The sequence below is a fragment of the Primulina tabacum genome, chromosome 2 (genome assembly GCF_025594145.1).
Source record: "Primulina tabacum isolate GXHZ01 chromosome 2, ASM2559414v2, whole genome shotgun sequence".
NCBI lineage: Eukaryota > Viridiplantae > Streptophyta > Magnoliopsida > Lamiales > Gesneriaceae > Primulina > Primulina tabacum.
The window spans coordinates 44,266,156-44,290,967 of NC_134551.1; the positions used below are offsets into that span (position 1 = coordinate 44,266,156).

Genomic DNA, 24,812 nt, shown 5'->3' on the forward strand with positions numbered 1-24,812 from the left:
CTCTCAACTAGCTGATTTCTTCATGCTAACTGCCCATGCTTTGAATCCTCTTCAAAAGCTCTTGTTTGATCTTCAAGATGTTGTATTTATAGGCTCCAACACTGATATATACGTTAGACACAAAAATATGACCGTTTGGAAATTTTCTGTACTGTTTCTGGAATTGCAATGGTCAAATTCGTCTTGCTGGACATTTTCCCGACTGGTCAACTTTGGTCAACTCAACTGGTCATTCAGTTCAACTGCTCAGCAGCTGGTTCAGTTCAGTTCAGTTGGTCAGCTGGTTCAGTTCAACTGGTTCGGTTCAGTTTCAGCTGGTCTGGTTCAGTTCAACTGGTCTGGTTCAACTGGTCTTCAGTTGGTCAGCAGCTGGTTCAGTTCAGTTGGTTGGTCAGCTGGTCAGCAGTTGGTTCAGTTTCAGCTGGTGTGCTGAAATCAGCTAGGCTGATTTCAGTTTGTGCAGAACCAGTAACTTCATCGTCATTTATCAGCATCTTAAGCTTCGATTCAGACTTTGACTTCTGAAGATGATTTGTAGATCATTGTCTTATCTTTCCAACGCATATTGAATCGCTTCATTTCGATAATCAAGCTGAGAGATATGACCAAAATACCGCAGCTGCTCAAACCCAACTGATTGCTGTTTTCGTATGATCGGTTCGGTAATTGAGCGATCAGTTAGACCTTGATAACATCCGATTTTGCCCAACTGACGTGAAATACGACTTGTTCCAAATTGAGTTCTCTAATCATGCCAGTTGGCAGATTGTTATTTGGATCATCCAGTTGAGATATATCTTCCAAACACCAAAGCTTGCCAGAAATTCAGTTTGTGCAGAATTCGGTCTCAGTTTGCTTCTTGTGTTAACAACTTCATACTTGAGTAAATATGTTAGAAACACAATAACAAATTTTGTTAACATCAAAATCAAGATTCAGAACTTGAAAAGTTCCAAGAGTTTGTTATAGTATACTTTTTTAAAAAAATAATTTACATTGCAATATTTTTAATGTTTACTCATTTAATGTGATTGTTGTAATTATTTTTCAGAGGAATAATGCTAATGATAGGATCAATTTAGGGGATAATCGTTGAGTTACAATAGATCGGTTTTTGAAATATTGAACACCGAAAAATTAAATCGAGTTTGGTTTTCAAATCAAACGGAAGACACTCAAAATAATCATTCGTAGAAACTGATAAACATTTTGCAAAGCATTTAAAAGATATGCAAGTTGAATGAGTAAAAAATATTTTGGTTGAAGCATTTTGTCAAATGCTTGATATGCAATATTTTGGTATTTAAAATACACATAAAATGCTTCAACAATGCATCTGAAAAATAGAAGAAATGATAAGTAAATGCAATAAGAAAAGATAGACGGATTTTTTTTATGGATGTTTGGATATTAACAACTCATATGTCACCACTTTTTCTCATTTGGAAGGATCCACTAGAAGACTTTGACTTATACAATTCTTTGTACAAACCTATTTCAACCTAGGACTTATCTTTTGCCTAATTTAAACTTCTAGCACATTCTCGATTGTAGGCCGCAACTTCACAATTCACATAATATTTAATGTCTCTTATGCCAAGACTACAAACACAATATTTATTGTCTTTGTGTGAAGATTACAAACACAATCTTTATTGTCTTATGCCATGATCAATTATGTAATTTTCAAACACTCAATTTGTCAAACTCTGAAATTCTGAATCCAACAGTATAACTATTGTCACATAATTGGCTTATGCTAATCAGGTTATAACACAAATTTTTGACCAAAAGTACATCTTAAATGATAATGTTGTCATGGATAATCTTAACTTTATCCACAGTTTTACCTTTAGAGTTATCACCAAAGGTGATTCTTGGTCCTTTGTAGTTGACAACTTCTGATAGAAGATTTTTGTTTCCTGTCATATGTCTGGAGCAACCGCTGTCTAGAAACCAGATGGACTCTTCCAAGTTCTTCTTCTTCAGTACTTGAAATCATTAAAGAGGAACTTGGTACCCTTTACTATTTGAGTCGCGAACTGATTAGACCCTTAGGGACCCAAACCTGGATTATCCTGAAGGATTTTCCTTGTTGTGTCCCAAGATGGATGCAGTTAGGTGCATAATCTGGTGGTGTGTGCAATTGTGTTGGCCGTCTGTCATTGTCAATCAATCTGTACATCTTTTGAACCGGTCGGCTATTGTAGTATCGGTTAGGTCATATTTTTGAATGATGTCCGGTTGAACTTGGATTTCTGCGGAACCAATCTGAATCGTTGTGAACGGTTGAATTTGGCATGCGTTTAAGCCACGATCGATTGGATTTAGCATTCTAAAATTTGACATATCCTATACCATGTCGCCTTCCATTGTTCTCAAGTCTTACGTTCTGATTGATTGGACTTCAAGCTCGTTATGTTCATGTACCGTACTAGATCTGACAAATTTAATTGATTTTAAACTGTATTTTTGTAGTAGCGATTGAGTTTGTGCTTCAGAGGTGTTGCACTCATTGATGATGTAACCTAGCCCGGTTCTGTCTCCGGTCGATTTTTGCATCGAATGCATCCTTTCAAGAGAAGCAGAAGATTTGTTCCATGTGTTGATTGTGTTCATCAACCGTTTATTTTCTTTTAACGTGGCATGAAACAATCTACGCTGGTCATCATTTTCAGCCGCTATCAGACTTAACTTCACTTTCAAACTGTCAACCTCCTTTTGCTGCGAGCAGCTTGAGAGAGTTAACTTATTTTTTAAGTCCTGTTTTCTGGTTTAGCTTCTTCGAATTTGCTGCGATAGTCCCTTAAACTCATTCACCATGTCGTGTAGTGCTGTAACAAGGTCTTCTCGTGTAAATTCAATAGAGTTGAAGTCAAATACCATTTCATCCGTGGATTCTGAGTCTTCATCAGCCATGAGACATTTTACTGTCCATCGTCGCTTTTACTCGTAGATACCTCAGAGATGAACCTTTCTGAATCTAAGCCTGCCCACTTGTTTTTATCTTTTTCTGCAATCAAAACTCGTCGGTTTTTTTTTTTGGTGAATTTTATGTCATCTTTGGACCGTCTCCTATCAATCGGTCTCCTTTCATCTTTCTTCGGCCTGTTGCACTCTGCAATAAAATGACCATTCTTTCCATAGTTAAAGCAAGTTTGACCATCATCTGTATGGTCTTTTTTGAAATAAAATTTAGTCATCTGAGATTGATTTTTACGCATAAATTTACTAAACTTCCTGAAAAATAGGGACATGACTTCATTGCTCAGTTGCTCAGCCGATTTCTTACTTGTGGGCTCTTCGACCGAAAGAATCACTGTGGTAGCTGCCAGGGCCTTTGTTTGAGAAGTGGATGGTTCTTCTTCAGTTCGTATTCGAAGCTCGAACTCGTACGATTTAAGATCGGCAAAGAGATCGTGGAGCTCCAGCTTGTTCAGATCTTTAGATTCTCGCATCGCTATTATCTTCACGTCCCATTCTGTGGGAATAGCTCTCATTACCTTCAAGGCAATTTCACGGTTAGAGTATTATTTTCTTAGTGAAATAGGTTCAATAATAATAGCACTAAACAGTTCATCAAATTCTGCGAGGGTTTCTCATGACTTTATCTTTGCATTGTCAAATTTCTGGATAGCGACTGTCAGTTTGTTTTCTTTGGTCTGGTCGTTGCCCTCATACAGTTGTGTGAGTTTTTCCTCATATCTCCTTTGTTGTGGAGCAAGTTTTAATCTTTAAAACATGTTCTTATCCAGGGTTTTATAAAGAATGTCTTTTGCGACGTTGTCAAGATTCGCCTTCTTCTTGTCCTCATCTGTCCATTTGGATCGATGTTTTTCCATCATTTGGGGAGCACATTCAGTTGTAACCACAGCTGTATTGACTTTCAAGATCTTCATAGGCCCGTCAGTGATGACATACCACATGTCATCGTCCTGGGCTGCTAAATGCGCCTGCATACGAATCTTCTAGTCATCATAGTCTTCTTTAGAAAACATAGGAATTTTGTTGAAAGATGCCATGTATAAATTGTAGATATCGATGTTTGAGAGAACCCCGCTCTGATACCATTTGTTGGGATCGAGAAAGAGTTTAGAGGGGGTGAATAAACTCTTTGAAAAGTATTTGCTTTTAAAATTTGTTTTCAACCGTTTTTAGGCGGTTGAAAGTTTTTCTCAAACGGTTAGAAATATGAACCACTTGAAAAGTGCAAAAAACGGTTCTATATTTCTAATGATAGTTTCAACAGGTTCTCAGTCTAATCAACAAGATATGTTTTGAAATGTAAAAGCTTGCGAAAAGTAAAAACATGAAATTGTTATGGATGTTCGGAGAAAAACACGTCACCTCTTCTCCCTCTGTAGGAAGGATTCCACTAAAAGACTTTGGCTTTACAACTCTTTGCATCAGCCCAATCCAATTGGGACTTATCACACTGCCTGTTTTGGAACTCTTAGTAATAACTTTACACATCTGGATTTTAAGAACCCTCGGTTCACCATACACCACTATTAATCAAATAATCAAAAGGTTACTGATATAAGTAAACAATCTGTTTTAGTAGCGTGAATATGATCCTTGAATGATCAGATAACTTTCTGTTGAGTGAGTGCTTGATGAGCGATGAGGTATATTATCTTTGATTGTGCTCAAATTCTTTAAGTATGCATGCTTGTAATAATCGCACTGTTGAAAGCTTGACGATTTATGTATCTCGTTGCTGTGTCTTTTTTTTTCATACTTCCAGCTCTTCTTATATAAGCTATCATTCCAAAGGTCGGAAAGATATGAGTAACGTTAAACTGTAATATTGGAATAATGTGTCACTATCAGCTGCAAATATATTAAATATTTTTCAACAAAGCATTTAATGTTCTTTTTGCTAGCATAGCTTTGAATCTCGTTCTTTGAAGAGTTACTGCTGAGTATCCTTTTATGACAACTGTTTTTACCATCAAAATTTGTAGGATGTTAGTAATCTTTCTTTTCTAGGATAGTAACATTAATGCAGATCAATAACGGGACTGATGCAGAATATAGTTGACTTGTAGCGGTGCAAAACCATTGAATGTTCTGAACCGGTCGGAGAATGTCTTTCGTTGAGTAAGCAATTAATAGCTCTTTAATGACTTGATATAAAATCTTCGAACAGCCGATTGGGAAGTTTGAACTTCTTCTGCTTCAAACGGTTGAATGGTAGGCGGTTTGAAATTCAAGCGGTTGAAGACTAGGCGGTTGTAAATTTAGACGGTTGAACTGGTTCCTGTTATATACAGAAGATTGCAGCTGTTTCCTGAAACAGTTAAGTATTATTTTGATTTTGCCGATCACCAAAATTCTTAGATAATAGTAATTCCTTAAGGCATAGTTTGGTACACATGATAGGATAAACATGTGATATATAATATAAGGATAAGTTAAGGATAAATAAGATGTAGGATATTATATTTAATGTTTGGTATGCTTTTAATAAGAGTGATTAAATTTATATATTAGATTGTAATGACAAAATTAACCTTATCATAATAAATTTTATAATTTCAAAGTTGTTGCTTGAGTTTATATTTTTTATCTGTTCATGCGCCGATAGTGCTTGCATGATTTATTTATTTTTACCTAATTTTATATATTATATAATATGATAATTGAGCCATTGATTGTGTGAGTCAAGTCAAATATCAATTTTTAAGGTTAATCGAGTGATACTAATAATTTTATTGATATTTATAAAAATTATTTATATAATTATATCGAATTCATTTATATAATTATCATATTATATAATATATAAAAATAAATAAAAATATTTATTTGATTTTAATTTCTACACACTAGCATAGATTTATAAAAATTATTTATAAATTGAGGGCAATTAAGTCATTTGTAGTGTATTTTATCATTAAATTAAAATTATCACACCTAATAGAAGTGACATTTTATCCTTCTAAAAAATTATTTATCAAGGGCCCATGATATTATCATGAGCTTTTTAAAAATGTACCAAACATGAAATAAAGAGGATTATTTATCAATCCCTCGTTTATCCCATGTACCAAACTATGCCTAACAGTACGGTTGGTTTTGATAAAATTCTTTTTATAACTAATTTTTTTTTTAAAAATATAAAAAGTAAATTAAATAAATTATTAAATTAATTAAAATCCTCGTGGCAGTGTTGTCCGTATTGTTATACTTTTACAAAAAATTTCAGATTGCAATGTTTTTATAATTATTTTTTATTTTTATATTATCTGAGGAAAAAAGCCATGACTCGTGTGACCGGGTTGTTTTTGTATTAAAAGAACCGGCTTGTTTAACATAAACCCTTGGCCGTTTCCACACCTTGTAAGGCGTTGTCCTGTGTGTGGCGGATTCAGTCTTCTTCTTCTTCTTCCTGTTGGTTTGGGTTTTTTACAGTTAAAAATGGGTAAAGATTCATCTGAGGAAGCCAACAATAATGGCTCTGAAGCGGAGGAAAAGCCGCGGACGAGACACAAGGGGAAGCATGATAAAGACAAGCCATGGGACGACCCAAGCATAGATCACTGGAAAATCGACAAGTTCGACCCATCTTGGAACGAACCAGGCATGCTGGAAGTCAGTTCCTTTTTCAACTCTCTTCCCTCAATACAGAGGTATGTATCATCGATTTCTATTTTCTGTTCGCTTACATGTGGTTAGACTACGTGCTGTTGTTGCTAGGCTAAACTTATTTTTTGTTGGGCAATCTTGAATTCGGATTGAGTTGAATTTCGGGTGGCACGCTAACTTTACTTGTCTGGGTAAATGGTCTATTGAAGTGTTTATCCTTTACTTTCAGGTCATTGTGGATTGCAAGATTCCTGTTTTCGGTTTAATACGAAGCTTATTGTTAGTAAACATAGTCAAAATTACTTCTACATAAACTTGAGGCTCTGTTTGAAGGGATATTAGAAGAATCCAACGAGGCTTGACCACTTCATCCTTTGTGATACTATTAGAGTAGCAATCTTCAGGACATTAGTGGAGCCAGAAGTTTGAATTTAGATGGGTGAAACTGAAAACTAGACCTTTAGTAACATTGAGGGCATTGAGTTATATTATATGTAGTATATATTATATAGAAAAAGCATATTTACATAGAAAAGTTTATGTGGAAGGGGCCGTCTGTTCTCTCTCTCTCTCTCAACGGTTAGTTAAGGAGGCATGAAATTTCCCTCTTTTAAGTTTTTCTCCCCTGTTTTTCCCTCTGATCCTGAACGAAAACGAAATAAATTTTGGCATCAAGCATTGCCACTGTTCATAATACTGTCACTAATGCTTTAATACTTTCTGCTGCAGTTTGTATTCTGACATTTTAACGCTTCTTTGCTCTTCGTTTAGAAAAATACTTGCAAGAGTGCTGGCCTATCGTAAAAGGCTCATTGAAAGAACATGGAATTGCTTGTGAACTGAATTTGGTGAGTGATTTTATGTGTTTGGTTCTTTTTAATTCGTTATTTTTGTCAGTTAACTGTACCTCTCCTAGATTAGATGTCTAAACTTTAAAAACAACATTCTTAATCTGGGGGATGGTTTGAAAGAAGAGTGATGAAATTAGATTTTCTACATTCCCTCTTTATTTATTTTTTGTTGATATACGGCTTGTTTATTTGTCTTCAGGTTGAAGGATGCATGACTGTTTCAACTACCAGAAAGACCAGGGATCCCTATATAATAGTAAAGGCTAGGGATCTCCTTAAACTTTTGTCGAGAAGTGTTCCTGCCCCTCAGGTTACATCTCTTTTATTTTGTCTCGTTAATAGTACAATTAGTCAGGCAGTTTTTTTTTCTCTAATTTCATCAAACTATCTCTTCTTAATTATTGGGGGATCTTAAAGACTTTGTAAAATTTAGTTGTCACAGATGTTTCCTTTTCTTGTTTAGCATGCAGTTTCTGTTGACATATCATGATTCCTGCGTTTGAAAAATACATTTTTTTTAAAAATATTGGTTTGTGGAAGGCTAAAATTGTGATTTTGCAATTCTCGGAAAATCTTAAGTTCAAGTGCTTACTTAGCATTGTCATCTCATAGGCAATAAAAATTCTGAATGATGAGATGCAGTGTGATATCATCAAGGTCGGTAACTTGGTGCGTAACAAGGTATGTTTTTCATCAATTAATATTAATATATTTTGTGCATCCACCAATAATTTTTTCTAGCGTTTGTCCCAAAATATGTTAACCTGTGGTTGTAAAAACAGTATTACAAAATTATTGGGTGTTAGCCAAAAAGTGAGCCTTCTCATTTTCTTTGGCTTAAAACCCGTTCAGTTAGTCTATGGTTAGTAGCTTGACGTGCATATTTGTGCGTGATAGGGTCCCCAATCAGTTAGTCACCATTCCTTAAGAAATATTGAAGATATAAATAAAATTTCTTTCTTTTTCTAAAGTTTGAATGGTGGAATATATGTTCTTGCTTTGCAGGATCTATCTTATATCATGCTTGTCCAATTTGATGTGGATACATATGATATCGGTAGTTACTTATAAATGTGTTTTGTCTCATAAAGTTATTGTTTTGTTGTAGGAACGATTTGTAAAAAGAAGACAACATTTAGTGGGCCCAAATTCTTCTACTCTGAAGGTATGTAACTTGAGTTTTCAATAAAATATAATTTAACATAAGTTTGTGGTTCTGGAAGGTTATTATCATTCACTGGCTGGATCTTCCTCTTGTGTCGAGGCACTTTGACATTTTGATATTTTGCTTCTCTTTATGTTTCAATATCATTAATGGCAATCCGTGACCCTAATATCAATTAATGAAATGCAGGCCCTGGAAATCTTAACTGGCTGCTATATCCTTGTTCAGGTCATCATTTGTGATCTCTCTCATGATAAACACATCATGTTAAAGTTCAATTTTGTAATTGAACTTGAGTCTTCATTTCATGCATAAGTCGTAAATATCGGTTGCTTGTTTTCTGCCTTGAAAATGACTAGGGAAACACGGTCGCCGCAATGGGTACTTTTAAAGGTTTAAAACAAGTGAGGAAGGTTGTGGAGGAATGCATTCTGAATAAAATGCATCCAGTATATAACATCAAGGTGAGTGATCAAATCTATGCATGGTGGTGATATTATCTTCTTTTACATTTTCATGCATTTGATTTGAGGATGTTATTTTTCCTCCTCTAATCGAACACACCTTCTATGAAATAGATCTTGATGATGAAAAGAGAACTTGCAAAAGATCCCTCACTAGCAAATGAGAACTGGGACCGATTTCTTCCCTCATTCAAGAAGTACATCACTTGTTTATGCTGGTTTCTCACCTGTAAGTTTACTGAAAGAGTCAACTTTGTGGTGCTGGATTCATTAGTTTCATTTACTTTGATCTCAGGAAAAACGTTAAACAAAAGAAAGTTAAGACTAAAGAGAAGAAATCCTACACGCCATTCCCTCCACCACAGCAACCTAGTCAGGTGAGTTTGATGCCATTTTCTTCTGTTTCCTGACCAATTATTGACATTCCTTTCCATGCAGCCTTTTTCATTGTCCTGAGCAGTTGCTTGGCGAATAATGATCTACTACTGCTGAACTCTTTTGAACTTCTGCATTTTCTTTCTAGATCTGTTAGATTGGTTTTTCTATGATTTTAGCAATTGATTCTGCTTTTTGAATGATTTTAGATTGATCTGCAATTGGAAAGTGGAGAATATTTCCTTAGTGATAAGAAGAAGCAAGCAAGGAAATGGCAAGAGAAGCAAAAGAAACAAGCAGAAAAAACGGTGGAAAGCAAAAGGAAACGAGAAGAGGCATTTGTACCTCCAGAGGTCAGTGTAGAAGTGGCATCTGCTCTCTGTGTTCTGGCTTCATAAATTCATGTTCTTAGTGAATTGTGGTTGGCGTTTCAGGAACCTAAAAGACAAGATCCCAACACTCTTAGTGCTGCAAAGAGCGATGTGGCTACAATTACATCGTCTTTGAAGGTAATTCGGCCCAATCATCTAAATTTTTTGGAGAATGCATCAATGTGAGGTTGATTATGTATAGGGAAAGCGTGATAGGCTCAAGTATATATGGATAGCATTTAGACATGAAGTGACGCATAGGAAATCATCATGGCCGGTAGTCCATATGTACTGGCAGTAAATAGCTTGCCTGCAGCCTAATATTTTTTAACAAACGCATCTCCAGGTCCCATGACCCTGTCACTAGCCATTCCTAGTATTCAATATTAAAAATAGCTAGTTCACTTTTTGTAATTTGCATGACTAGTCTTGATTTCTCCAATTTATTTTTTATTTTTTTGCAGAAAAAAGCAAAGGAGTTTGGGAGGCAAAAATCTGCGGATAAAATCGACGCAGAATCATATATTGCTGCTGCTTCTGACGGCCCATCTGCTAAAAAGAAATCAAAACGTTCCAAGGCTTGATCAATGGTCTCAATTTGGCTTCAAAGGAAATAATGAATTAAAGCTGGGGTGTTCTGTCTCAGGGCATTGTATTTGGGCTGAATCATGACTTTTTCCTTGTCACGGTTGTCTGAGTCTTGTAGTAAAATTTTATTTTGAAGTTTTCCATTATGCGTTTGCTCTACAGTCTTTTGGGCAACCATACATTTTATTGGAGAGTAGCCACAAACATGAATGAAACTTGGAATTGTATTTATGTTAATGACTATAATATAACATTAAATTGAAATGAAATCGGTCTATTTTCATATGAAAGACCCTAATATTTATTCACGCGTACGAAAGGAAAATATAATTTTTATCAATTTGAACATAAAACAGGCAAGAAACTAACACAGCTTATATGCCATGTAAGTTCAAATCGAGAGAAAGAGAGAGCAGCATTTCTGTTTAACGAATGAAATATCAATCATGTTGAAAGCAATTTGATTGCAATCATGTCTTGTTAAAATATGTTCCTTAATCATTTCCAAACCTTGTGATTGATGGATTTGTAATCCATGATTGCAATTTCCCTACTTATTTGGGTTTAAAAATCAATGAAAAAATTATAATTTTAATTATGTAAGATGATCTGTTTTGAGTTTTAATATTGTAATTTGTCGAAATTTTGATTTTGATGTAGTAACTTTGATATTTTTTAAGTTTTAGTCTTTTTTTTCCCCCTGAATACACTAAATCCATATGGTTTATTTGATACAAATATTCTCATATGTGGCACGAGGCAAGAATACAACTCGTGTATCACATTAAAATTCATTTTATAAAAAATAAAGGGAAAAATGAAGCAAAACAATCTCAATACTTAAAAATGAGATAAAAACAAGTTTGTCGTTTCTCCTTTATTTTTAGTTTATGCATATTTTAATGTGTAAAATATAATTTTATTTTTGTCACATGAACCACGTAGGAAAACATCAATGTCAAATAAGCAATATTTGATGGATTTAGTGGTTTCAGACAAAAACAAAAAACAAAAAAATCCAAGTCACTGGCTAAAAACCAAATTTTGACAACTTACAAAATTAAAACTCAAAACATATCAACTTACCGGACTAATTACAATTTTACTAAAAATCAAATGAAATTAGAATCCACAATATATCAAATTAAACATTAATAATAGTTATGATATATTTAAAATATAATCAAGCTAACTCTCATTTAAAATAATTTCCACAAATAATTCCTTAAATCAAGTCCTTTTATCCAAATCAAGACAATCAATCAATTAAATTTAGGGTTATGCTACATGTACAAATTGAATCACATTAAGGCACCGCTTGATACGTAGGATGAGATTAATAATTGAAAGATAATATAAGGGATAAGAAAGTTTAGTACATGGACATTTAGTACGAGTCTTTAAACTTTATTTCTGTTTGGTTCTATTTATTTTTTCCTGATAAATACTACTACAATATCTAATTTTTCAACTTTACCCCTATCACTATACATATCAGGCTTCCTATTTTTGACCCGAAGCACAGATCTGCCCAACTACTCTCTCACTCAATGCTGCTTGTTGGCATTTATTAGATCGCAGATATGATGTAGAACCGAAGTAGATCTGTGAAAGGCGGTTAAGTGATGGGTTACAAATAAATCTTATGCAATTTTTTTTAGTTTCCGATCTGTTCTACATGTGAAGAAGAACGAAAGTGTTTAACTATTCATTTCTATTCATTAATTTTCACGCCTTTGTGTTTTGGAAAAGAAAATTTTGCAGGTTTGTGGACCGTTGATTTTTCGTTGTACACCATACAAGGTTCTTTTCAAGGAGAAATCTAAGGCATCAACGATGGAGTCGGTGTGAAAGTATATCAGATGGTGAATTTTGGATGTCTTTGAATACTTTGTTTCTGCATGCGCTTTAATGATCTGAATAAAGTATTTATTGTTCAAATGTGATACTTGTTAACTTATTTAACTCCATCCACTTTATTAATCAGAGTAAAGTATTTTGTACATCCATATTTCGTATAAAAATTAAAATATATATTCTCTTAAATGCAGACCAAAACATACGACGTGTTCGTTGGAAGGAAGCCTGGAGTGTACGATAGATGGCCTGAGGCCAACGCCCAAGTTTATCGTTTTCCTGGTGCTTGTTACAAAGGTTACGAAAGTATAAAAATGCCAAGGAAGCCTTTAATTATTCCGTGAACCAATCGGTTGCAGTTCCAAATTTGAATGAGTCCAGTAGCTCCACTTCTACTACAGCTGAACATAGTGATCCGAGAACAAATCAAAGTAAGAAATTAGTTGAGATATTAAAGGAAGTATCTGATTTAGGTCGTGAGAATCACAATTTAGGTATGAGAGTTGAGAAATTGTCCGAGGAGATTGGAAAGTTATTGGAGGATTTGGAAATTACTTCTGTTCCATAGATAATTCTTTAGACTAAGCTTCGTTCGTATGTTATAAATTTTTGTTTCAATGTTAATTGTAGTCTTTAATTGCCATGTTTCGTACAAAACTTTTAAGTAACATATATTTCAAAGTGTTGCCTGCTGCATCTTCGTTTCTGCATGTCGAAGAACCACAAGTCATTTTATCAACCGATTTACTACTTTGTCAAATGTTTTGGTGTCACACATAGTTCTCTAATGCAGGTATGACGATTTCTTTACTTGTCCATTCAAATTATAAATTTAGCACGCTTCTCTTTAATTCGAATTTGTTGTGTAACTGATTTAGTGTTCGTTTTTTCTTAATTTCAGGTGGACAAATCAGTAAATTATGTTCTTTACTTATTAATTTTGTTGGTGTGGCATTTCTTTACTTATCAATTTATGTTGATAAAGTGTGTTCTTTATTATATACTCTTGTTCCAAAAAGTTAATTAGGTGTACAATTTTGGTAGTTAATGTAAGTTATAATTTTTTATTTATTGTTTTCATGTTGAAGTGTATTCATTTTTGGTTTCAAAATATTTGATAGGTGTTGACCTAGTAAAGATGTGCATCATTACAATATCTAGGAAATGGTGTTTATTGAATACAAGTAGTTGGACAACTAAAGTCATTAAATTCTTGTTGTTATAAATATGAAGCATGCTTATTATGATACTATAGAAAACACAACATTGTACGGGGCTTCTTTCTGTGGTGCACAATGTCATTATCTTGTAAAAATGACTCTGAAGAAACTATGACCAGCAAGTACCAGCTACCTGTCATTGATCTCATTTCTGATGATGAAAAATTTATGTGCAGTGAACATGAAGTAGCTGGTAGTGAAGTCAAGTTCTTAACTGCTGAGCAAGTTGAAGTTGTTCCAAAAAACAGTAGGAAGAAGCAGCTTCTGTCCATGAGTGTCATGCTCCGGAGACGAATAAAGATGTGTATTTGAATTTTGGTATCAACATCGAGTCAAAGGAAAACCACATCAAATCCCACGACCAAATATCAAAGAAGGTTGCTGTTGTTGAGCGGTCATCAGATGACTCCAGTGCTTAAATTGTTTAGTACACTATTATGTGCAGTTATGGCACCAACCTTTTGTTGTTTTCACCGAGTAAGTTACAGTATGATTATATATTGTGTATTTTGGTTAAATATATGTACAAGTGTCTAGTCGGTTGTCATTTCTGCACACATATGTAATGGATATTTCATGTTCATGTACATATAAGTGTTGCGTATGGTGCGGCAATGTGCAAGTCTTTATTACATGCAGTGTAGTTGTATGTAAATGACCAATTGTAATGCTAATTGACTTGTGTTTTTTTTGTACAACACATCTTTAAATTCCTAACCGCAAAAATGTTCTCCATTTTTTTTTATTCGAATGACATTACTGAAGTATGATGTCTTTTTAAGATAATTGTTTTATGTGAAAAAAGTTCACGTAAAAAAATGTATTAAAAAAGTAATCAAAAACTCTATTACACTCAGTCTAGAAATGACAATTGCAAATTTAGAATTTGTAACATGAAAAAGATGTACGCACTACATAGTATTTTATTGGAATTGCACAAGGATATGTAATTAAAGTAATTGGAATTGCAGTATTATATTTAAGAAAATAGTACCTACATAAAATCGAAAGTAGTTTTAATTGAACCACTTTTAGTTAAAAACAAGTGCATGCACTTGGCAAAATAAGGGAGTAGAACATCCCTTTCATCCACCATTACAGAAAAATAGGTTATGGTTGATCACCAATTCAAAAACCATTGCTCCAAAACAAACTTAAATATGTAACCATTAGTCCACGCAACAACCTCTTAACCAAGCAAATCTTTCCACGCTCACCAAGTCTTTTAAATAGTGCCAAGTCGTTATGGTTGTTTAACAACAACTTAGCTGCAACAACTTGTTCATCCTCTGAAAGCTCGGTTAGACCCTGCAATGCGTCCAAAACCGTATCTTGATCATCCGAAATTTTGTCGTCGGCGGAAATTTCCTTGATCAATTGTGACATCGTGTCTTTCGTTATGTGAGCGAGGTTGTTGATTGCTTTGACTATTGACTCATCATCCTCGCTCGTGTGCTTCATTTTCTTACTTTTAGAATATGTACCTGCATTTGTTTTAGACGTTGGCATATGCGTTTCAGATATTGAATCATCAACACCATCGAAAGGGATAAATGTACGAGTCTCACCAATGAACTCTCCGTTGGGAAATTCTTCACCAAGTTTAAGAACTTGTTGTAACGCATTCTCAAAATTCATTGAATGCTCCCCAGAAGCTTGATCGTTTCCGAAGATTTCAGCCCAATCATTGAAATGCATCCACTGCTTATGCCGCATTGCTCTAAAACTCAGTCATGCTTCATCAATTATCAAGGGAATGAGTAATCGGTAGACTTGTTTAAATTAAGGTCAAAGGACTATATAATGCATACCTTCACAATTGATTCCCAAGTCTCGTCTGTAGCATCGATCGTGTTGTCAGTGTCATTCCAATCGACTCTACTCTTGGATAATAAAGTCACCAAGCTACTATATGTTTTCTTCCACACATACGTATATTTGTTCCTTGTGTTGCTGTCTGCATTGCCTTCTCCAACAAAGTCAGGTAACCCGCTTTAAAATCATTCTCACTTTTCCAACCCTTTGTCATAACTTCTTTCAGCGACTGTATTAACACATCTTCTTCACGGCCACTCCAAATTCGCCGTGTCTTTTCTGGTTTCTTGCACCTCGCACTGCCGCTACCAGAAGTTGCTACATTATCCATGATTAGATGAAAGCTAAGTGGAGTAATTCTGTCATGAAATCAACATTATAAGTACATGTAGTAGTAGTCGTTGAAAAGATTTTAAATGTTAAAAAAGAAAGCACAAAGTGTAACATTAAAAGATTTCTGTTGCACATGCAATGTGCTTGAAAGAAAGTTATGTCAATTACACTTCTTACGATGAAAACAACTACAACGACACATTTAGATAAACAACATAAAGATGTGCAAGTCCAGACAATCACTTATTACAATAAAAAAAACATTAATTGTAGGTGTTCCACGTGGACATTGCGCACTGATCTCACCAATTAACCCACTCGTTCGATGACTCAAAACTGCTTATATAATCATTCTGTGTATCATTAACATGACTGCCAACTTCTTCTTCATATTTCTATAAAGGATCGTCGGGCATTTGATTATGGATGAAATTATGTAACAGAATGCAAGCAAGAATTTTTTGGTTTTGGACTTGCAAAGGGTAGAACGAGGGACTTCAAATGATAGCTCATCTCTTTTTCAACAAACCAAATGCTCTTTCAATAATGTTTCTTGCTTGAGAATGCCTCCAAGTGAATAACTCCTTGTGATCTTGTGGTGCGGATGCACGATTGCCCCAAGCATCCCTATGATATCTTACTCTTCTGTACAGAGTCAAGAAACCCTCTACATTAGCGTATCCATTGTCACAAAGATAATAACAACATGCACAATGATTAAGTATGAAAGAAGTATTCCCAAAAAAAAACCTTTTATGGTCAAATATAAATGTTGACATAGCTAAAACATAGAGACAAATAGACAACAAACTTATACACACATAACCTCTTGGCTAAACTAAGCATTGATTCTTTGTGTCATGCTGTACGAAACATGTGTTTTACGAGTGGCACGACGTCGATGGGCAGCAATTCTCATACGTGGTCGGATTAGAAGACAAAACATCAATAAATTTTTAAACAACAGTTTTTGTACCTTTAGAACCGGTAGAAGGTTTTTATGTTTCATGTCCATCTTGCCATGACACTCAAAAAACGACAACACATTCATATTTAGTCGCACATAACAAGAGTATGAATGAAACATTAATAAAAACGCAGATATTAAAGGGAAAGAGTGTTTTGCAACTCTGCACTGTGAGGAATATGAGAAATCATATGCATTTTATTACAATGTAATAAAACTAATTTATGCAGTACAATTTTTCATAAAAAATCATGACAATCGATATCGAAATGCAATCAATTAGTTTTATCAAAAAGTAATCAATTTATAAACTAAATCAGTCGTGGGGTTAATGCTCTGTTGACTTCCTGGTCGTGGTGCCTTCCAAAATTTTGAAAATTAATGTATAAAAGAATTTGAATCCACGATTGAAGCATCAAATGTTGGATTGCATTTAAAAGTCGGAGACAGAATTCAAGAGTTACAGCCGAACTTCAAGAAAAAGTGAGCTCACAACATTTTTTTCAAAAAAATTCTAAAGGTAATTAATATGTAAAAATAAAAAACTATGTGGAAATTAACAATATTTTCTTCAATAGATAATTTACCTGATAATTGTAAGGATTTGAGATATAATTTGTGAGGACGAACTGGACTTCAATGGACGATCCGTGAAAAACATCATTCAACAACGGCGGCGGCCATTTTGATAGAAGAAAACAAATATGTGAGAAATGGGAAACCGCGTTTAAAGTAGGGCGAAGGGTAATTTTGAAAAAGAAACAAGTTGTCTCTTCTACTATGGAAATTAGGATTGAGAATACCTTCTTCAGTTTGAGATTTATTTCTTGCATTTTCACGTTTGAACTGCGTACAATTCCCGGGCCCATGGTTAGTAGCGGTGGTCTTAAAAACGAACCAAACACTTGACTAAAAGTGTAATCCTATGCTAATCCCAAGTACCAAACATGGCTAAGGAAAATCTCCTTAGTCAACCCAAATACATGCCCATAGTGTAGCATATTGTAATTAGTTGGAATGGTTTCAACCATATAACAATTTTTTTCCATGTACCATTCTTTTATCAGATACACTTGTATATAAATACACGTTGAGTACTTAAATTTAGTAACGAAAGCCATCTATTTTAACTATCTTGAATCAGTCAAAATTAGAATGGATGAGTGCTAACATAACTCACCACTCTGGACTAAAAAAAAAGTAAAAAATATTATAAATATATTCTTATTGTAGATGATTATCTTTATTTAGTTAAATTTGAAATAATTGTGATTAAGATATATATGAAAAGATAATATTCGTAAAAAAATTTGTATTATGTTACTTTTCCATATAAATAGAATGATTGAGTTCAATGAAATTTGCACCGACGAATGAATTCTCTCTCTCTCTTCTTATTAATTATATCTATATCCAATTTTCTCTTATGATATTATAACACGTTATCAGCACGATGCTGTAAGAAACTGTGTATGAAAATAATTCTCGTTGTATTGGTGCTATTGAAAATAAATCAATGTTGTCAATACTCAATTTTGTGATATATTCTTAGGTGCTCTAAAAGTAGCACAATGATAACTATTGATACATTGATACCCATGAAGTATCAAGATGTTGATACCATAAAGTAGCACAATATGATTTGATATATTGAGAGAGATTCAAGATTAAGATCTGATATAAGATCAAATATATCGAGAATCTAAAGATATTCATGATATAATATATTGAGAATCTAAGGAGATTCAAATAGAGATATGATATATGACTTATTATATTGAGAAATTGAAGATGTTCGTGATTGAAATCTACGTGAGATCGAATATCTATAAATGTTATTGAAAGATATATATCTATGTCAAAATGTATCAATATTTATGAAGAAATATTGATAAAAATTAAAAATAAAAGTTTTGTTAATATTCACGAATACTATTAAGATAATATCCAAGATTTGACAATATTCTCGAGGGATATTAGTTTATGCCCTTTTAGTTGAATGATTTTTTGAGAATCTTATAAATTGATAAATTTATTATAATTTCTTATAGAATATCTATATAAAATCTAAAATTGTCAATATTCTTAAAAATGTAATTAAATATTTAAGATCTATCAACAGATATTGACTTAATATCAATTCAAAACATATATTTGTTCTTAATGCTCTAGAAAATGCATGATCTATTATTTGTTCTGTTAATAGTGTCTTGAAATTCAATGGTGAATTACATAGGCTATTGAATAAAAATTATGAATGCATGATAGTGAAATCGAAACGTTGTCAACCGAAAAAATAAATAATAAACCCAATAAATTTATATCATCGTCTATATTGGGAAACAACAATGAAGGAACATAAAATCTAATGTGTAATGACATTCATGAGAGACTCAATGTCGTTATTTAAGATAAAAGATATACTTGATACATGTAAAAATTTGAAAAGGTACGTTCAATTTCTCAATTTGAATATTTTAGTTATAATATTTGTTTATTCAAAGAGAAATAAAGGAAGACAATTATTCAAAGTTGTCTAATTAATTCTATAAGATGAATGTGATAGTGCCAATGAACACACTTTTTTTATGGTAAGAGACTTGTAATATTATTAGGAAATATGCAAATCCTTTGTTACAAGGTTTATCAACCAAAACGGACCGAGCTCCCACAGAAAGGGGAGGGGGAAGAAATAGCAAAAGAAGCAATGGAATGTGTAACTGTATTCGCTGATCTTCACATGTGATTTATTCTTGTCTCTCGCCAAGATTTAAGTAGCTTACGAACTTCATTTGTAATTACACCTGTGTAGCTCAAATCTTCACCTAGGGAAGTGACTGCTAGCACTGCCAGCAAAGAGTATGTAGTGGCTTCTTGAATATCTAATGAGTGATCCTTCGCATGCCTTAGCCCCTCTCTCATGGCTTCAAGTTCCGTATATACAACCGATGGGGTTTTCTTTATTTGACGTCCAAAAGCTAGCACAATATGCCCCTCGTGGTTATGTATTACTCAACCAACCGAGTAAATATTTGCGTTCTCATTGTAGGCCGTGACTGTCTCTAGCCGTAGATGGTTATTCTCTGGTTTTTGCCATCTGATTTGGGTGCTGTGAGTGCTATGAGTTGATGCAATGCTAATAGATGTGCATGCATCTTTGTATTCGTTCAACAGGTGAGTGCTCCAATCTGCTCCGACCTTATCTAGGTTTCGATCTTCCTTGTGTACGAACTGTAGCCTCTAGTGCCAAACTCCCCAGGTATGAACCGCAAAGAATTCTAAGTCCTTCTGATCAAGTTGATCCTTCATCCACAAAGATCTCCATATTATTGGATCCTTTGGCCCTTTTGAGAATTTCTTTGAATGCAGTATTTTTCCAACAAGATTTCATTGTCGGACACAAAATAAAGTGTGGTCGGTTGTATCAGACCCAAATTTGCAGAGATGGCATTGGCCATGGGCTGGTACGTGATGAACTAAGAGATTCATCTCTGTGGGGATTATGTTATGAAGAGTTCTCCACCAAAAAAATTCGGACTTTCGAAGGGATCGAGAGTGCCCATAGGAATTTCCACCAACTTCTCGATTGAATCTTGGAGCAGTTCGGCTGGGCTTCATAGTATCCTGTATCAATTCTATATCTATTCCGCACCGAGTATAATCCTTTCGGGTCGTGCCTCCAGAATCTTGAGTCTTCTGTTAGCTCACCTGCATTGGGATGATCCTTATTTCATTAGCAATATAGGAGGGGAAGAGTTGGCGTATCACTATTTCATTCCAGGCTCTCTCATGAATAAGAGAGTTAACAGATTTGTATGGTTTCTATTTACTTAGTTCAGGCATTGTGATTTGGTAGCCAGGGATCCAATTATCCCGAAATGTTTGAATCCTCTTCCCGTTACCAACTCGCCAACTAATACCCTTCACTATCAGCTGCCTACTCCATATAATGTGTCTCCATATGAAAGACAAATTATTCCCAATGTTAGCATCCATGATGTATTGGTGCTTGAAATATCTCGCTTTCAGCATACGCGCTACCAGGGACTCCAGATTAATCATTATTCTCCATATTTGTTTTGCTAGAAGAGCTTTGTTGAATGATTCCATCTGGCGGAAACCCATTCCCCCAAGCTTTTTGTTTGCAAAGGAAATTCTCGATTTTCCAATGCGTTCGTTTCCTTCCATTAACCTTTTCTCACCAAAAGTTCGAGCATTCTTTTTTGATCGCATCTAGAACGGATTTTGGGATGCGGAAGCAAGACATTGCATAAGTGGGTATCGATTGGAGAACTGATTTGATTAGGATTTCTTTCCCTCCAGCCGAGTAGGTCCTGCTGCCCCATCCTTGTAATATTTCCATGATTCGCTCAATAAGGTATTGAAATTGCAACTTTCTTTTCCGGATAGAGAAACTCGGGAGAACCAAGTACAACTCGTTCCCCTGCACAACTCGGATAGTAAGCATCCTTTTTATTCTATTGACTAGCTCCTCGGCTGTATTGGGGCTGAATGATAGTGCTGATTAGTCGAAGTTAATCAATTGTCCGGATGCCTTTTCATATAGAGATAAACAGTGACGAAGACCGGCAAAATTTTCCACATTAGTGTCGAAGAATATTAGGCTGTCATCTGCAAAAAAGAGATGAGAGATAGAGGGGCAAGAGGTTGCAATCTTGACGCCAGAAAACATATTGCGAGCTTCAGAATAGCGTAGTAAAGAAGAGAGTCCATGTGCACACATTACAAATAGGTAAGGAGATAGGGGATCTCCTTGTCTCACACCTCTATCTGAATTCACTTTTCCTTGAGTTCACCATTGAGAGAGAACGAGTATTTAACCGTGTTGACACATCTCATCATTTTTTCAATCCAGGTTATAGAGAAGCCCAACTTGCCCATAACTTTCACGAGGAATCTCCGTCACGGTCAGCCTTGCTTGTGTCTAGCTTCAAAGCCGCATAGTTTTGTTTTCTTCCTTTTCGGCTTCGAATCCGATGTAGAGTCTCATAACCCATAATGATATTGTTAGTGATTAACCGGCCTAGGACAAATGCACTTTGAAATTCATTGACTGTTTGCTTTAGGATTTGTCTTAGCCTGTTTGTCAGGGTTCGAGCCACAATTTTATAGCTGAGATTGCAAAGGCTGATCGGCATGAAGTTCTTCATAGTCATTGGGGATTTAATTTTGGCATAAGTGTGACCACTGTCTCATTACAATCCTCAATTGGATCACTTTCATTCAAGACCCCCAGGATTGCTCTTTTGACTTCTCCCTCAATCTCAGTCCAGTAATTTTGGAAGAAGAATGCTGACATACTGCTGTCCGAGCCATGAGTTTTATTTGGATTTTGGTAAAAAGGCCTTTCTTGACTTCCGCAGCAGTGAATGGTGCGTCCAAGATAACGCCCATATTAGCATCTATTTTCGGCTCCAAGAAATCTATGACATTGTCCAGTTCTGACTCTTATGGTGTGGTTGCAGTGAATAATTTGGAGAAGTAGTTTACTATCAGCTCAGACATGCTACTTCTGTCATTGCACCAGTCCCCATGGGGGGCATCAGTCCACTGATAAAATTCTTAGCTTTCTTGTTCAATGCAGACGCATGGAAAAACATAGAATTTCGTTCGCCATGTGCTAACCAATTGACCCTACTTCGTTGTTTCCAGTATAGTTCATCTTTAGTTTGAAGAGCTTCGATTTGTTTTTACAGGTTCTGAATTTGGTTCGACTCCTCATGCCAGCGCTCGTGTGTCTTGAGTCGGTTAAGCTGCTTTCTTTTTTGTCTATTTGGGATGTTTCGAAATCTAGCTCCAGCCCAGCCCTTAAGTGCGTTCTTGTAATTCCCGAGTCGATCTGCCAGTGTCAGTGATATATCCTCTTTGCACCACCTTTTTACCACTATTTCAAGACAATACGGTTCAGTAGCCCAAAGGGGTTCAAATCTAAATAAGTTACCATGCCGAAGCTTCAGAGTGATTGTCCTTCCAAGTTCAATGAGAATTGGTCGATGGTCTGAGTAAAAAAATTCTAGTGTTTGAGTTTGAATGCTGGATAAAGGAGTCTCCACTCAAATGTTCCCACAAAGCGGTCAAGGCGTTTGAATATGAGATCCCCTTGAGATCGCCGATTCACCCAAGTAAATAATTCGCCAGTAGCGTGTAAATCTTGCAAAGTGCATTCATCTAGTACATTCCTGAAGGCACGAGTTTGTTGCAGCGGTCTAGGATTCCTTCCGAATTTTTCTCCGTCAAAGTAAATTTCATTGAAGTCTCCTCCTTCAATCCACGATTACTCTTTTAGTTCCGGCATGTTTCTTAGACGTCACAGTAATTACCAGGAAAGATGTCCGAGGCTATGATCTGGTTGTCCATAAAAACCCGTAAACCACCAAATTTTTTCAGAGTGTTGAACCACACAGTCGATATGTCCCTCTGTATATGATTGAGTAGACACTTCAAATGGGTCCTTCCAAAGGAGCATAAGACCTCCACTTCTACCCTTGCAATTGACAACAAACAAACCATTATATCCAAGAATTATTTTCCACTTTGTACATTGATGATCCCTCAATTTCGTTTCAGAGAGGAAAACTGAGGGATGGGCTTTTTTCAGCGACAAGGAACTTCAGTTTCACAGAATGCCCTTTGGTTCCCAAGCCCCCGGGCATTCCAGACTACGCACCTCATTGGGTAAGCAACCTCGCCGTTTCAAATGAGTTGGTAATATCCATCGCATCAACAAAGGCTCTTTTATGGGGTAGATTGGTACCTCTCTCTAAAGTGCTCAGATTCCCCTCTAACCTTGATAAAAGGTGACTCTATTATGCCACATGTAACTGTTTGATGTCCTTTCTCTCGCGCTCTCCTCTTCCATTTATTCTATTTGATAGAATATTTCCGAGTGATTAAGTTCAAAGGATGATCATGTCCTTCCTCTCTCTAGGTTACTTCCTGTCCCTTTTTATTGATGCTCGTATCTTTGGCTAAACTCGGCCGTTTATCCATAGTGAGGTGCGTGGGGGTAGGTGTTTCCTCCTTGATGTTACCATGTGATCTCGCATGCCATAAACTCCAGAGTTATCCTTAGATACCACTAAAGTGGTCCATGCTCAATCCCGTCCAGGGATATTTTTTTAGGAATGTTTCTAGTAGATTCCACATAATACTTGTCCCCCGAACTATGGGCATTCCTTGAATCGCTATCTCATGTATTGTTCCCTCTCAGTCGGCCTCTTTTACTTGGTGAATTATTTCTATAATTGTTTCTCCCAAATTTATTTGATGTTCTCAGCAATTCCCCATAATTTAGTTTTCCATTCTTCTCCAATGCCGTATCATAGTAATGGAATGAGTGTTCAATAATTCCACAATTGTAGCATAAATCAGGCAATCGTTCATAAGATAGAATAACTATTACCTCTTCTGTGTCGTGGCTGGTTGAGATACATATGTGGTTTTTTAATGGTTTGGTAATGTCAAGATGTACCCGTATACGAGCATAACAACTCATAGCGAATCCATTTGCCCATGTATCTACCTCTTCAACTATCCCCACTTTGTTGCCCACTTAGTGCAGGAACGTGTTCTGCATGAGGACCAAGGGCATGTTGTAGCATTGGACCCAAATGGATATTTCATCAAATCTCATCATACTTGGCGTCTGTATCCCTTGAGGTTCGCTGAATATGACAAGATTTCTGAAGATATTCCACGGACCGTCTAAAGCCGCGTGTTTTCTATCTTGCAAGGATTTGAAGTCCAATAGAAATAGATTGTTCCCAACAGATCCAATTTCAATATGACTAGACGCTTGTAGAATACCTTAGCCACTAGACAGTGCTCCAATCTTTGTTCACCGATCTACAGAACATCATCGTCAATGGTAAGGTTTTGTGCTTCACTTTGCTTCGTGGGCAATTTTAATTCTGTGACCAACCGCGTGACTTCATCTGGATCCATAGATGATTGTTGTCAATGATATTCTTAATCAGTTAATCTTTGTTGTAAAGTTGGAACAAGGACCTATACCAAGGTAGGAAGGGAAACTTCAATTAGGGTTGCCGTCGGAAACCCTAAGAAGAAAATTGATTAATAACTCATTGCCAATAAACACACTTAATATACTGTTTTTGATTTGTTATTCAAAGAATAATATGTTATCTCAAATGAGATATAAAGTATAAAATTGACACAAATCTTATATCTCTAT

At 35.3% G+C, this 24,812-nt stretch overlaps 1 protein-coding gene across 1 annotated transcript; it reads left to right on the top strand.

Annotated features, from left to right (window-relative positions):
- The first annotated feature begins 6,316 nt into the window (after nucleotides 1–6,316).
- LOC142532350 (KRR1 small subunit processome component) lies at nucleotides 6,317–10,680 on the top strand. Its single transcript, XM_075638667.1, is given in 13 exon segments — nucleotides 6,317–6,606; nucleotides 6,608–6,635; nucleotides 7,363–7,439; nucleotides 7,642–7,752; nucleotides 8,055–8,123; nucleotides 8,551–8,607; nucleotides 8,797–8,835; nucleotides 8,967–9,071; nucleotides 9,186–9,268; nucleotides 9,367–9,448; nucleotides 9,656–9,799; nucleotides 9,881–9,955; nucleotides 10,282–10,680. Coding segments are annotated over 13 exon segments (1,173 nt in total). The 5' UTR covers nucleotides 6,317–6,423; the 3' UTR covers nucleotides 10,402–10,680.
- Nucleotides 10,681–24,812: the final 14,132 nt, after the last annotated feature.